This window comes from Athene cunicularia (genome assembly GCF_003259725.1).
Source record: "Athene cunicularia isolate RWA chromosome 2 unlocalized genomic scaffold, athCun1 chr2_part1, whole genome shotgun sequence".
Classification (NCBI taxonomy): domain Eukaryota; kingdom Metazoa; phylum Chordata; class Aves; order Strigiformes; family Strigidae; genus Athene; species Athene cunicularia.
In genome coordinates this window covers 8965771-8979677 of record NW_020799095.1, presented here as the reverse complement: position 1 = coordinate 8979677, position 13907 = coordinate 8965771, and the positions used below count along the sequence as shown (strand labels likewise).

General features: G+C 40.0%; 1 protein-coding gene across 1 annotated transcript in view; it reads right to left on the bottom strand.

Annotated features, from left to right (window-relative positions):
* Positions 1-13907, bottom strand: part of GADL1 (glutamate decarboxylase like 1) — an 80038-nt gene continuing 66131 nt past the window's right edge. The window contains exon 14 of the mRNA XM_026842917.1: positions 1-923. Coding sequence (XP_026698718.1) covers positions 750-923 — 174 coding nt within the window. The 3' untranslated portion in view covers positions 1-749. The remainder of the gene's footprint in view (positions 924-13907) is intronic.

The following is a 13907-nucleotide window of genomic DNA, read 5'->3' as shown; positions in this document are numbered from 1 at the left end:
CATAGAATCACAAAATCCTGGAGGTTGGAAGGGACCTTAATAGGTCATCTAGTTCAGCCTGCTCAAAGCAGGGTCAATACTGGTTGCTTGGGGATTTGTGCAGGGGAGTCCTGCAAACCGCCAGGGATGGTGACTGCACAACCCCACCAAGCCCCGTTCTGATGTCTGCCTGTGCTCAAAGGGGAAAACCTGGGCAATCCACCTAGTTAGTGACCTTGAGGAACTCTTCATGTAAGTCCACAATTTCCAGTCCTATCAGTGTGATTACAAACCAGGCGTCTACCCTTAAACACATACCAAAGTAAAATATTGACAGAATAGACAGAGTATTAACTAGCATTTTAAGGCTCACTGAGCTAAATCCACTCCTAAGAGTAACTTTGGAGGAATTGCCTGCATAGGTAAGTGACCAGTTTGAGCTACACTGTGCACAGGCACCCCATAAATAGCTGCCCTCCCTGGGACACAGACACCATTTTCAGAAGTGCTCCCTTCTTGAGGAAACACTTCCCAGAATGGCAGTGGTGCTGCAAGCACCGGCCTACTTCTGGCCACTCAGCTGATTTGCCATCAGCAAATACTTTCCTGTGAATGGGGTGTTCTACCTGCAAAGCTCTCAACATCACTCTGTAAAATGACAGTTTCCAAACTATATGTCAAGCTTTTTGCTACATTTCACAAAGTAGCACCAGAATGCTGCTCTCCATAAATATCACATGTGAGCAGCGCCTGGTGCTGTGGAGCTACAGCTACAAGTCCTTTGCAAGCAGTTCAATTTCATCCAGCAAGAAGTCCATGTCTTCTCGACTAACATGCGGGCTGATCACCACCTGGCGGAAGAAGTTGACTTTGCCCTGGTGAGGCTGGTACCCAAGCATCATGCTGCCCTTCTTCATCATCCTTTCTTTAATTATAGGAGCAACCTGAAAGTAGAGACCAAAAAAAAGGTTGATTTCACACACAAAAATAGAGCAGATTTAGGCAGGAACTGTATTTTGTGACTCTGAAGTTTTTTTGAAGTGTGTGAGTTTTGCACCCCTTGCCTGCCTTCCCACTACCTGCCCCAAGAAACAGTAAAGCTCAGACTTAAAGGTTTAGATGTAGGCTGTGCAGAGACCCTCAGGTTCTGGGACTCCTGGAAGAATCAGAGCAAGATCTCTCAAAAGCTTGCTGCTTGGGGCATTCATCTGCAACATGGGAAAGCTTGGGTTAAGGTCCCTAGTCTTCCTGGTTTAGATCAAAGGTTTGAACTCAGGAATAACATCAGCTGCAACTGGTAAAAGGCAGGGTTTCTCTCCTTGTGCTAACTAGACTAAGCCTGACTACTCACCCCTGATGGCCCTTCTCCTGCCACATCTGCAGAGCCATTCTCCCTAGAGAACACTCTCCATTGAACCCCTGTGAAACCTAAACTGCCGAAGTAGTGTGATGCAATGTTAAGGGAGAAGGCCTGATCCTGGAGCTTAAGATTTCATCTCTCAGATTCAAGGCATAAGTAGCATTTGGCTACACCACTCTTGTATGGAATGGGATAAAACCTAATAGGTGTCTCACAGCAGAAAAAAAATCCATGGGTAAGACTGGCAGAGTCAGGTCCTTATAGCTGAACACTTGATCTCATCCCAGCAGGGCTATTAACTTTGTCCAATTAATCCTGTGCTTAACTTTAAGCATGTGATTAGCTCCATATTCTCATGCTTGAAATCAGTCATAAACTGAAAAACATTGCTGGATTAAGTACTCTATTCCTTGGAAGACAGAATTCAACATAAATAAGTAATTTTACAGAAGTAGTAATTTTTTAAAATGTGTTGCATTTTAATATATTACTAATAACACTAACGTATTTCAGAATAGTGCGTTCCTTTACTTCCTTTTGTCACAGTCTGACTTTGAACTAAGTAAATAGGTATATGACCTAACCTTGGTTTCTGCATTAATTTATTTCAGCTCTAAAAGTTAGTGCCAGAAACTACCACCTGATCTGCAAAAGAAAAATGATGATGCCAACCTTGCCTTAATAGCTTTATTTTTGCATGGCACACTTTAGTAGGCAAGTCCCATACAATTTGCTTAGAAACAGCTAAGGTTTTCAACATTAACAGCTTAGCTTTCCCATATTTGTTTAGTGGTACATGTCTGAATTACCATTGTTTCAGAATGTAGATTCAATTCAGAGGAGGAATGTTTATGGTTCTAATTTAATTTGCCTCCCTGATTTTGGTTAATCTTTGTGACAAAGCTACGTGTTTGTTTTCTAAGCTATGAGAGTGACGGAGTCAGAATTCTAACTGAAGTCCAGAGTGTGACATCAGTACGAATTATGCACATAAAAGTACTGTGCAATTTCAGGTTTTTTTGTCTATTGCTGCAAGCAACAAACTAGAAATTAATTGTGAAATTAGTTCTGATAAACATTAGGGAAACAAGAAGAAAACAATGAGGACAGGAACACTCCGAATTACAGCAGAAATGTTAAGAGGCATACTGTGATACCCTCAGTCACATTCAATAGCACCTTTTCCCATAAAATTCATAAAATCTATTGCGGAGCTCCAGGTGTGCCTCCTGCATAAAGATCCTAATGAAAGCTACCAACGAAAGCACAGTTCTGCTGTGTATCTGCAATGCGTACATCGTTTAGAATTAGAGGTAATCAAATATATCTCTATGCCATCATCCATCTGGGTTTCTGTCTGCCTAGCAAATGATTCAAGGATTCCTCAGTTCTCTTGTCTTATAGCTCAGAATGACTTCAGACTAACTTCATTTAGTCCACACTCAAGAAAAAACTAAACACTGGATTTCTGCTCAGCTAGAGATGGTAGCTATTTTGCATGAGACAGACTTTTTCAACCTGAAAAGTATGTTACTCAGCAAACAATCTTCTTTGCTTCAGGTAAAATATTCCAAACCGCATCCTAACAAGCCACTGAGCGCAGTACTGTGCAGTGTCAGCACTCAGGCAAAATCTGGGTCTTACAACTGTCCTTGCACATTTTCCAGTGGTGGAGTCAAACAGGAAGACTTGGTTGGGAACACTCCTGATTATGTATGCCACTGTACATACCTGCAACACATCTTCTCTTAAATATTAAGTAACTTTGGCACGATAAAAATTTTCCTGCTTCTCCTACAGTTTGCTAGTGTTGCACCCTTGAACAGTACACAAGCCTACTAAGAGGTCTACGCTTCCATTATTCACGCCAGCTATGGCCTGAGATACCAGTAACACTGTGACATTGCTCAGAAGACATCACACCCAGGAGGCACTGTGCTGGACACCATATAGATACAGAAAAGAAAAAAATTCCTCCACCCCTGTACTTGAGAAGAACCACCAAGCGACTTCTACTCATGGAATATAGACACTACAAGTGCAAGGGGAGAAGTGAACTCTTCTTAATACACTTTCTCAAGCTCTTCTTTAAGATTCAAATCCCTGTGGCAACTTTTAGCCTTTATTGATGTTCCATCAGAATTATTTCATCTTTTGTATCACACTATTGATTCTCTTCATCTCAACGCCCAGTGCTCCACAATCCATCATCCCAAAATGTGCAGTTGCACAAATGGAGACCATGAAAGCAAAAACATTTAGAGCTTCAGTAATATGAGGACTGTAAATATACTGCATTTCAGGTCTTCTCTCATGAAAAGAAAAAAGAAAAATCTCATTTTCATTATCTCATTTATTAGCTCATTCATCCCCCATACTAATGAAGTTGTCCTCGATTTGAAGTGCATCCATCCCGTTTTGATGGCAAAACAAGCACTTCCTACTTAAAAGAAACAACAAAACACATAAAACTGTCTTATGGGCTTTTGAGAGGATTATTTTTGGAAAAGTTTTCCAAGAATTACTTTGCATGTTGTACCTGTTTGTGGGATGCAATCAGTGTAACAAAACTATCAGGGTCCCTATCCACAGAAAACAGGAAGGAACAAAATATATGCACAAATGCTTAAGTACATGTCTCACAAAAGAACCATTAAAGGATACATGCATGCTAAGGCTTGAACTTGGGGATCACAGGGTATGACTGCTAACTGAAAGTAAAGGCAGCTACCACTTTGCAGCAGAAAAATTAGACCTATAAGGAACTAATTGCCTAGTGAGGAGTTCAATGAGTTTAATTCCCATCAAAGTCAATGAAACCTGAGGATGCTCAAATATCAGAAGTAGCTGCACAGCCCCATTCAGATAGGCTTCTCAGAAAGCAATTTAGTGAGAGTGAGATTGCTTCACCAGTCCAATTATTTTAGTACAGAACTTACTTCAAATTGTAAATGTAATTCTTTATGTTACCCGTCAGTGGAACAGCCTCAGAATTTTAAGTGTAACGTATCCTAAAACTGAAGTCCTCTTCTTTGCTCTCTTCACCACTTCCTTCCCATCGCTGGCCTCCCCTGCCAATCCACCCTGGAGATTATTATTTCAAATGCTCACTTCAGCAGCATATTAATTATCAGACATGCCCTTCTTCCACCTAGGAAGATGGAGAGAAGGTGCAGTGCATGAAAAGCCATCCTACAGCAGAACTGCACATTGCACTGTGCAACCAGAGGCCCAGGGAGCTGCTTTGCCTGAGGACTGATGGGTGCATCACAGTTTCCCCATGCAAACCTACACTGAGTCTGTTTTCTACATTTTTAAAAGAAGTATTTAGAATATTTGTGTCAAAACACTGTTTTCAATTAAATCTTAAATTAAATTGGAAATTGACCCATTGTTATTGCAGAAAGTAGAAAAGGACTGAGGAAACCAACACTGAGCAAACTGCTTCATTTTAATTTGTCTGAAAACAAAAATTCCTTCTTGTTAACTAAAACCAAGAATTGCTTCCAGTTTCTTAATTCAATGGCCAAACCAAAAAATCCATTATTTGTCCAGCCATAAATATGTGGGATCAAAAGTGATGACACTGCTTAACTGAAACATCTGTAGAATTTCTGGCCCCCAGAAAAGACAGAAAGTATGAGAAAATTCATGGGACTGCCTGTTCTGTCAGCAAAATGTGGCTGGGAATCTCAGGTGAACAGCCTCGAGCAGTGTGGATGACTAAATGTGCTACCCCAGCAAGTGCTACAAAGTCAGAATGTCTGTAAAAACTGGTGTTAATACTGGCAATTGCTTGCAGAAACATTTTTTCCAAATATTTTGGACAGTCCCCAGGTCACTGAGCATCTATGCAACATAAAGCTGAAGAGCTATTCCAGCTGCTGGCAGCAGCAACTCCTAGCCACCAGACCCCATTCTGCTCCTCCTGAAATTAATTTCAAAATTGCCATGGACTTCAGTGGAAGCAAAATGCAATTATCTAAATTTCCTCCTTATGTGTCTGCTTCAGGTGGTAGTTTCAAACAGCCTTCAGCTTTTACTAGAGAAAGCCACACTCGCAGTAAATCGATAACCTTTCTAGGGATCCACAAAAGAAGGCTAGACAGTGTTGGAAGGACAGGAGCATATTAGCAGCTCAAACTATTTCTCTTCCTCAAACACAGCCCTGATGAAATTTTCCGAGGTAGTGAATACTGCACTAGAAATTGGCCAAAGAACTGTATCTAGAAGACAAAAAAATTGCCCTTTTGACAAAATGGAAAGATCACATTCTCATGATTTCACAAAAATGGAAAACACATTTTGTGTTCTTGCCTCAATTATTGCTTGCAGTGAAAACCAATTTTATACAGAAGAGTCCCCTCTCATCTGACCACAAAAATCTATTTTAGCCACCTCAGTAGGGGCAAATTCTCATTTGGAAGTTCGTGATTGTTACTTAAAAGGCAACTTATTGGCTATTCAAATTCTGACAAGTTACGCTTCCTGCTAGAAATGACCAGTTCAGATTCATGTATATTCATAAGAAAACAACTATTGTACAGAATTGCCACCAAAAAAGTAAACAAACCCCCAATTCAGTGATTTGGCTGCAATTTTACATACAGGCTATTAATTTCAGCGGGTCTTCACAATATTGTTTCTTATCTTGCCTAAACGATAGCACAGTGGTTGAAGTACTGGATACAGACTCAACAAATAGAACTGGTCCCTAAATCTGCCAGAAGCTGTTTGGACAAATCACTCCATCTCTTCTGGGTAACATGTTTCTTTTTCCCTTCACAGAAGGCATATAACCCTTCCAGGCAGCAAAGTCTCTATGTGTTCACACATCTATTGTAATCAGCCCTGATACCTCAGGGTGCTCTGTACACTGATATGATATATATTAAATAATTTCTGTGCCAAATAGGTCTCACAAACATCTGTCACAACATATCTGCTGCATTTCCCAGTGTAACTGCAGAAGATAACTTTGATATCAATGATACCAGTCAGTATTAAGGAAAGTAGCTGGCATTTTAATATCAATTAATATATGTAATATTGCATTGGACACAATACAAGTGAACAAAACCGTTTCCTTGGTTGGTTGTAATCACAAAATTAGCTAAATACTATAAACATTTGGAAGTAAAATTGTTCTCAAAATATTATAACACTGAGAGTATATCCTCCACTGTTAAATATCTTTCCTTGCCTTGTGCTGCAACATCAGTTGCTGGCTTTAAAACAGGCTTTTTCCCTTTTGGTGATAATTAAAAACAAACTCAGACCATTTGTCAGCTGTCACCCCAACCGGGACAATCGAAATACCAAATATTTGCACACCCAATCACAGCTTTGTTCCTGTAGCCAAGGCGCTCTGTAAAACCCAAACATGTTTTTCTTTTGTCTAGAATTTGTTCTGGGCCCACATCCCTAAACCACTAATAAATTATTGCCGTACACTATTGCGCCAGTGTTCCCCTTGTGCCACACCAGGCAACAAAAGGAGAAATAAGTGCATTTGTCAAAATAGCAGTAACCACTTCCACATTCTTCAGAGAAACTAACACATCAAAGGAGAACAGATGCTGCTGTATTTTTGTCCTGATACTGACACTCTCCGTGCACCTTCAACTCAGAGCTGTGCAGTATGCCTAAGCTATCATATTTTGCACATCATCTTCTTAACCATCGCTTTTTGCCAGAAGACACATTAATGAACCTCACAAATCACTGAAAATGACCTGACTAATACGAGATGGCTGGTTGGCTTCGGATTTTGATTGCCTTAAATGACTTCTTCAGCCGGCCATTTATGCAACAAAAAATAGCCTTCAGACAAAGGCTTTTACACTAATGGTATTTGCCTCTGAAAAGGAGGAGGCAGAACAGACAGCACCCAGAACAGACAGCACCAGAACAGAATCAACACTTAAAAAGATGTCCGTCTATGTTACAGCGATAATGTACATTGGTGAAAAACACAGCTTTCCAGGTGCACAGCCCAATGTTGTCTTCTGTCTGAGCCCATGTGGCTTTTCAAGACAATTCACATGGATTTCTTATTATTTTCCTGTCATTTCTGTGGTGCTTTACCGAGGTCTTACTAACATGCCACACAGAAAGTGTAGGCATTAAGAAAACTCCAAAGACTTGCACACAATAGTACAGATCCTGTGCTCCAATCTGTTTAAGCAGTAGCAAGAGAATTAAGCACTATCACTTTTATAAAAATAATTGTTTTAAAAGCTTTCATAGCGTACATGAGGTTCTTCTGTGCAACATTTTGTTAAGTTCCCATTTTAGTGACTAAGTTTTCCAGGCTTTCAACCCTGCCAAAGATAAGCTCCCTGTCTCCATCCAGGATGAAAGGGTAGCTTGTCATCTTGAAAGCAAGAGTAACTAATAAAAAAAATATCCTTTTTAATTAGTATGCATAGGGATGAACTTCTGCTCTATTCCATTGGGGGGAAAAAGCCATCACAGTGCAATGTGAATGTCTGGGCCTGGGAGGAGCACTTCACAACAGGAAGATTACATTATATGGTGACACAAGTTCAAAAACTCAACACACTTCTGGTGTAGAAAAAGGAATGTGGCTTCAGAAACTTTAAATTGATGCCCAGCTGTTAAGATCTTATTTGCTACTTGCACAAGTCAGCTTCTGGCATAAGGTAGCAGCACCTTTGCATTTGCATTACAGTAAGGATTAAAGAACAGTAATGCGGCTTTGTTTATATTCTCTAACCAGATCTAAATAAAAATTAGTATTCCAACAAAACTAGTTCTCTTTTGTGACTTCTTTTTCTCATTAAAAACATCACAATGATCTTCTCCAAGGCTGCTTACAATCTCTTGCAAGGAGGGGACGAGAGGATGGTGCCTACCATGACCCAGACCGCTAGCACAAAAGCAAGGCTGATGTCTGATCTGATCACCCAATTTAACAAAGAAAATAATCCTCTTTCTCCCTCCACCCAGTAAGATACAGGACCTAGTTGTTAGAACTGCTTTGCCTACCTGAGACTCATTTATTTAAAGCCCAATCTAGCCATGAAATAAAGGCCACCAAACCTTTCCGCCTGGAGCTCTATCAAAGTCACAACACTTTTCCCATGTGCATCTTGTCCCAGGACAAATTTCATTCCATCTCAGCCTTCTTCCTCTCCTCATCTCCAGTGAGCATGTTTTGCTTTTTTTTTCACCCACGATTTAAAAGCAACATACATTACAAATATCTATGTTTAATTACATGAACAATCAGGAAACTGAAAGAACAAAGCAGGATCCCTAGGGTTTCAAAATTCACAAATCATCTTGCAGTCTGAAAGGGTGGAAAGTGAAGGGAAAAATAATGATTTGCACTTATGAGTATTTGCAAACTAAAGAACCAAAATATAGGTAATTATGATTAATAAAAGTCTTATCTAAATAGAACTAGACTGCAGTCAGTCCCTAGATAATTTAAGGCCAGTTGGAGGGGGAAAGGCACACTGAGCTCAAAACTTAGCATCTGTTTTGCAATCTCAAAGGAATACACGGAATAAAAAATTTGCTAACCTTGGGCCTATGCTACACCCCAATAGATATGGCTCAGCATTCAGAGTCACAGATTAAATCCTCTAATCCTGTACACTAAATTTCTTTGAGAACCTTATTATTTTGCCAGTCTGACCAGGTACTCGCTCTGGACTATGGCAAATGCCAGAACTTCCCTTAGTGCCACAGCTACCTAAAAACCACACCAAAAAGGAAAAATGGTACAGTTAGAAGGAAAATAATAGCAGGGTGGAAAACTTTACTAGATATTTTTACAAGAGAGACAGCAATCCTTTACTCTTTGAGAGCAGTTACAATCTACTATATAAAATTCATCCATTAAAGTCTCCTAGATTTCACTTCCTTTACTGAAAAAAATCCACAGAATTCAATAAATACAAATAATCTTCCTACAAAATGTATAAAGTCTCCAACTGATCAGTGGCTCTGGAAGAGATTCTCCACATTAATAAGCATTCACCTACAGAAGTCTGCCATTGAAGTCAGGAGGAGTTTCATAGCTGAATTCACCTGCAGTAGTTAGGCTAACACATTTCCTTATAAATATCAAATTTTAAAGGAAGGTCTAAATATCTGCTGAATGGATATCAATCTCAAGTATTTTCTACTGCTTTTAGAGACACTCTCCTCAGTTATAAGAAACTTTCTAAGACTGGTAGATATTTCCAACCATACTGACCCCTTTGGAGAGTAACAAGAAATTCCCTCCTTGCAGGCATGAAAAAGAAACATATTCCATCTCAATCCTCTTGAGATGCCTACAGTTAGAAAGGAATATATGCTTAACTATCTGAAGAACAAAATGAAATATTAAGTCCTAGGAAAAACTTTGTTTTTCAGTACACCTGAAGGAGCAGGATTTCCTCCCCACTCATCCCCACAAATGTTTTTGACACCACTCACAACATTACACAAAATATAAAGACTACTTAAGTAAGCAGATGCTGCAAGCCACACACCTTTACTGTGGCATTATTAGTAAGATTTCTTTCTGAACATTTCTGAAATTTCTTATATAGCAACAGTAAGGAAGGGCAGTTTTACATGAAGAAAGGACAAAGAGTTTAGGGCCCAAACCCTTCTTCCTCTATTTGAAAATTCAATTTTTTCTTGCAATTTCTTAAAGAAGTGTTTGATGCAGCAGGAAGGAAGTGCAGCTCCCCTCTCCTCCTACTGAAGCTGTTGATAGGAAACAGAGTGCTAACGTAGTAAGTAGATACTCATTTAAGTGGAGGCAAGCTTAAGATTTATTGACCTGAGAGCAAGAGGTCAATATTTATTCAGAGAACAATAAATCTTGATACTTGGTTCTAATAGATGTTAATCCAATGTATTATTAAATCCATCCCATTAAAGCTAATTAGATTGTGTTTCCTCGTGAGCCTTGTTGCCAATAGTCATTAGTATTGCATGGGTCATAATTACTGTGCTTTGATAATTAAATCATATAATTTCCAATAAAATTAAATATCTGGGGAGAGAAATACTTATTTTTCTCTACCATGACTGTATTATTATACATTTCATTGGATTCTTCCTTCATGCTGCTGTAGACCTTCCTTCTTCTGTGAGGACCAGCACAGCTAAGGAACCAAAAGCTCTGAATTACACCATTTTTTAAACTTTCTCATTTTTCTTAAAAATCTGATACTCCTAAAGCCACATCCATCTACTATTCATGCACTAGGCAGGTAAGGAGCAGGGATACAAATCAATAAGTAGCTGCTGTCAAGGAAAAGAAAAAGGGAAAAGTAAAAGGAGTCATGCTCCTAAGCATAAGTGAAAAAGTCCTATTTTGGAGTTTTACAGTGCTTTCCATCTCCACATTTCAATGTATTTCATAGACAAGAGGAAATACTATCATCTCCATCTTAACCTCTGGAAGGAACTGAGGCACACAGAAAGGAAATAACAACCAAGATCTTAATCACAACTCTATGACAAAGCTAGATATCACTCGAGTATATTAGTGAGTCAGTGAGCAGGACAGGGTATTTTTAGCGCAAATTTGTCTTGCAGAATACACACAAACTTGGCATCAAACTTGAGTCAAAGAGGTTTCCTTCTTGAAGGAACCACAGCCAAATTCAGTGTGGGTGCAATGCAGAGTGCCCCAGTCCTTCCGTGCACAGGTCCTCCAGTGGTCAGCACTTCATGCACTCACAGTGCACACCTAGGGCTGCTGACTGCTGTGAACTTTACTGTTGGTGAAGACTTAGTGAGGATATGAGGGATCACAGAAAATCAAAGCCTGGTTGTTCCATCTTCTTTATGCCACACACATCAGTAATATAGACTACAGTTCCCAAGTTTCAGCTCCATGTATTGACTTACATTGATCCTTGACAGTATTTTTCCATTGGGACCTGCAGTGTGTACAGAGGGTAGTTTCTTATTTCTGTAAGAGTCTCACACATGAGGGGAGTAATAGCTTGAAAGGAAGTGTTAGGTGCATTGAACAGTACATCATGTGTTACCCAGAGATGTGGCCTCCAGCACTGAATTTAAAATGTGGAAAGTAGGATTCCAGTCCCATCATTTTGGCAGTCTCAAAGTTAGACATCTAGCCTAAGCTAGTCACCTAGGCTTTGCCTTTAATTAAAAGAGAAAAAGAGGTACCTCTAGAGAGTGCTTCATCTCATCCTAGAGTAGGCATCTAAGATAGATGGGGTCAATTTGAAAAAGCTTCTCTCCTCCTCCACGGGCTTCAGTGGAAAAGCTTTACCTAAGTTTTAGATGGCTAAAGCAAGGTAAGACAAAGTCTGTGCAGACAGTTTATCTTAAATCAAATATATCTAAAATCCACATTCCTCTGCTGTTTCTAGGCTATGGGAACTGCTGGACAGGCCCAAGACCTGCACTGGTCACAGTGCAGAGGGAAGATATCCAAAGTACAAGCAGAGTCAAGGGGAACCAAGTGCTCCAATGACTAACAAGGTGAATGTGCATTAGGTGATGTGATTAAAAGCTAACTACAAAGACCCAGCAAGGATCAGAGAAACAAGAACAAGCAGAGGAACCCTGGTAACCTGAACAGTGAAAATGGAGCACATCACATTGACTACTCCTCTGGCTATCAGAGGACAGCACTTGCCCCTAGTGCGAAACCCACAAAGCAAAAGAAATTAAAAACTCTCACAGGTATGCCAGGCAAGGGGTACAGTGCTTACTACAGGATGCAGAGGGAAGAAGATTCTGGGACTATAGAAAACATTTTATGGGCTACTTAGGTGAGGGACCAAAAGTGTGGACAGAGAGAGGTCAAGAAGGATTGAGGAGAAACAAGTGTGGGAAAACAGAAAGGAAAAGAAGATAAACAGGGCGGTCAGTACACTCACCTAGCCGAACCCTGCACTTGATCACTGCAGACTATCCTTTATTCTTATTAAATTCTATTTCTTTCTTCTTTGTGGAAGTGTGAACAACAGGGAACTTCAAGATGGACAAGCCAGCTAGCAGGATAAGAGGTCTGAGTACATGCAACCTGAGAGGTTTGCAGACCAAGGTGCCAGCAAGTGGATAGACTCAATTTCTAAAACTGGCTACCAGAGAGACCATATTGTGTGTATATTTACCCTGCAATATTTCAGTCCTTATCAGCTGAAGAGAGTTTGGTTGTTCATACTGTTCATGTCTGTATGACTATTATGTGTGTTTATGGGAGTGCCAGTACAGACACTGCTCTCCGTGTTGATCTGTGCAGTCAGCTGTGTGTATACCATGTATTTTGTGTGTGCATGCACGCACAGGTGCACCTATTGGAATAAGTGTACTCACTGGAGCTGGGGACAGGAACCACAATGGCCTTGCACCTATTTGGTTGGAAAAGGAGAAATAGCTCCTGAGTCCTGAGAACGCCTGGATTTAGCCACCTTCTGACATTGTACTGAATTGCCACTGCCCTGAAGTCTTTTCTGTGGATGACAATTGACAGTTTACAATTTTGACTGAAATGGTGGGGACGTGTGCTTTGAATCATTTTCTATATTTAAGAACTCATTTACATTTGATCCCAGGAGCATCCCATTAGTCTCACACATGCATACTGATCATTAAAAAACTCTGTCTTCAGGGTGGAGGTTCATCTGGCATGAACTTGAAATGGAACTTCAGACTAGGATTAAATCCACATATGCTTTTACCTCATTATCCTATCATATGTTAAGTTCTCTAAGATTGAAAACTTAAAATGCATAGAATGAGACAATGTGAGGTTTGCATTTCTGATTCTGTTTGAGGAAGAGCCATATTTAACCAAGAACAGTTGTGAGAATACGTGCTAATACCATACTAAGGGCGTGCCCCAGCTCTCTTGATGCTATTTCCCTTCTACGTTCAGAGCCAGTTTTTATAAATTTAGTGCATACAAATCCGTTTGTTGCACTGCTGCCAAGATGGCTATGTGTACATGCAATGATCCATTTTTTTGTGTATACACAGATTATTTGCATGCATATATTAAATGCACGCAAGTGTATACATGCAGCTGTGTAGGACCGATTTAGAACAAAAGTCAGACTTGCAGGGGACTCCTCCAAAAAACACAAACACAAAAAACAGACCAAAGGAAAACCTCCATCTAGTCCGTGGCACAACCTCCATCTCTCCAACATGCTACAGAGCAATTGACTCTCTGCATCTAGCATGGCTACAGGCTACTGCCCTCCTACAAGCTTCAAACTGTTATTTTACTTCCCTCAGATGATTCTCATTATAACCAAGCTGAGTGCTGAGTTAAAAAGTCAGTGTATGAATCATATCATCAACTCAGTTGTCTGGAATCTTGCTTTTCCATGCATTTCCTCATTGCTACATGGATCAGCAGTGTAAAACATGTTGTAGCTGCATCAAATTTCCTTTTGTTCCATTTAACCCTACAATTGCATGTGAGAAGTTGCTTATTTACTGTTACCCAGTTTCCTAACTACAGGTGATCTGTGCCTTCCCTGCCTGCCTCACATTAGTCACGAAGAATTACAAATATTTAACGAGGTTATTGCTCAAAGGGTATCTCTTT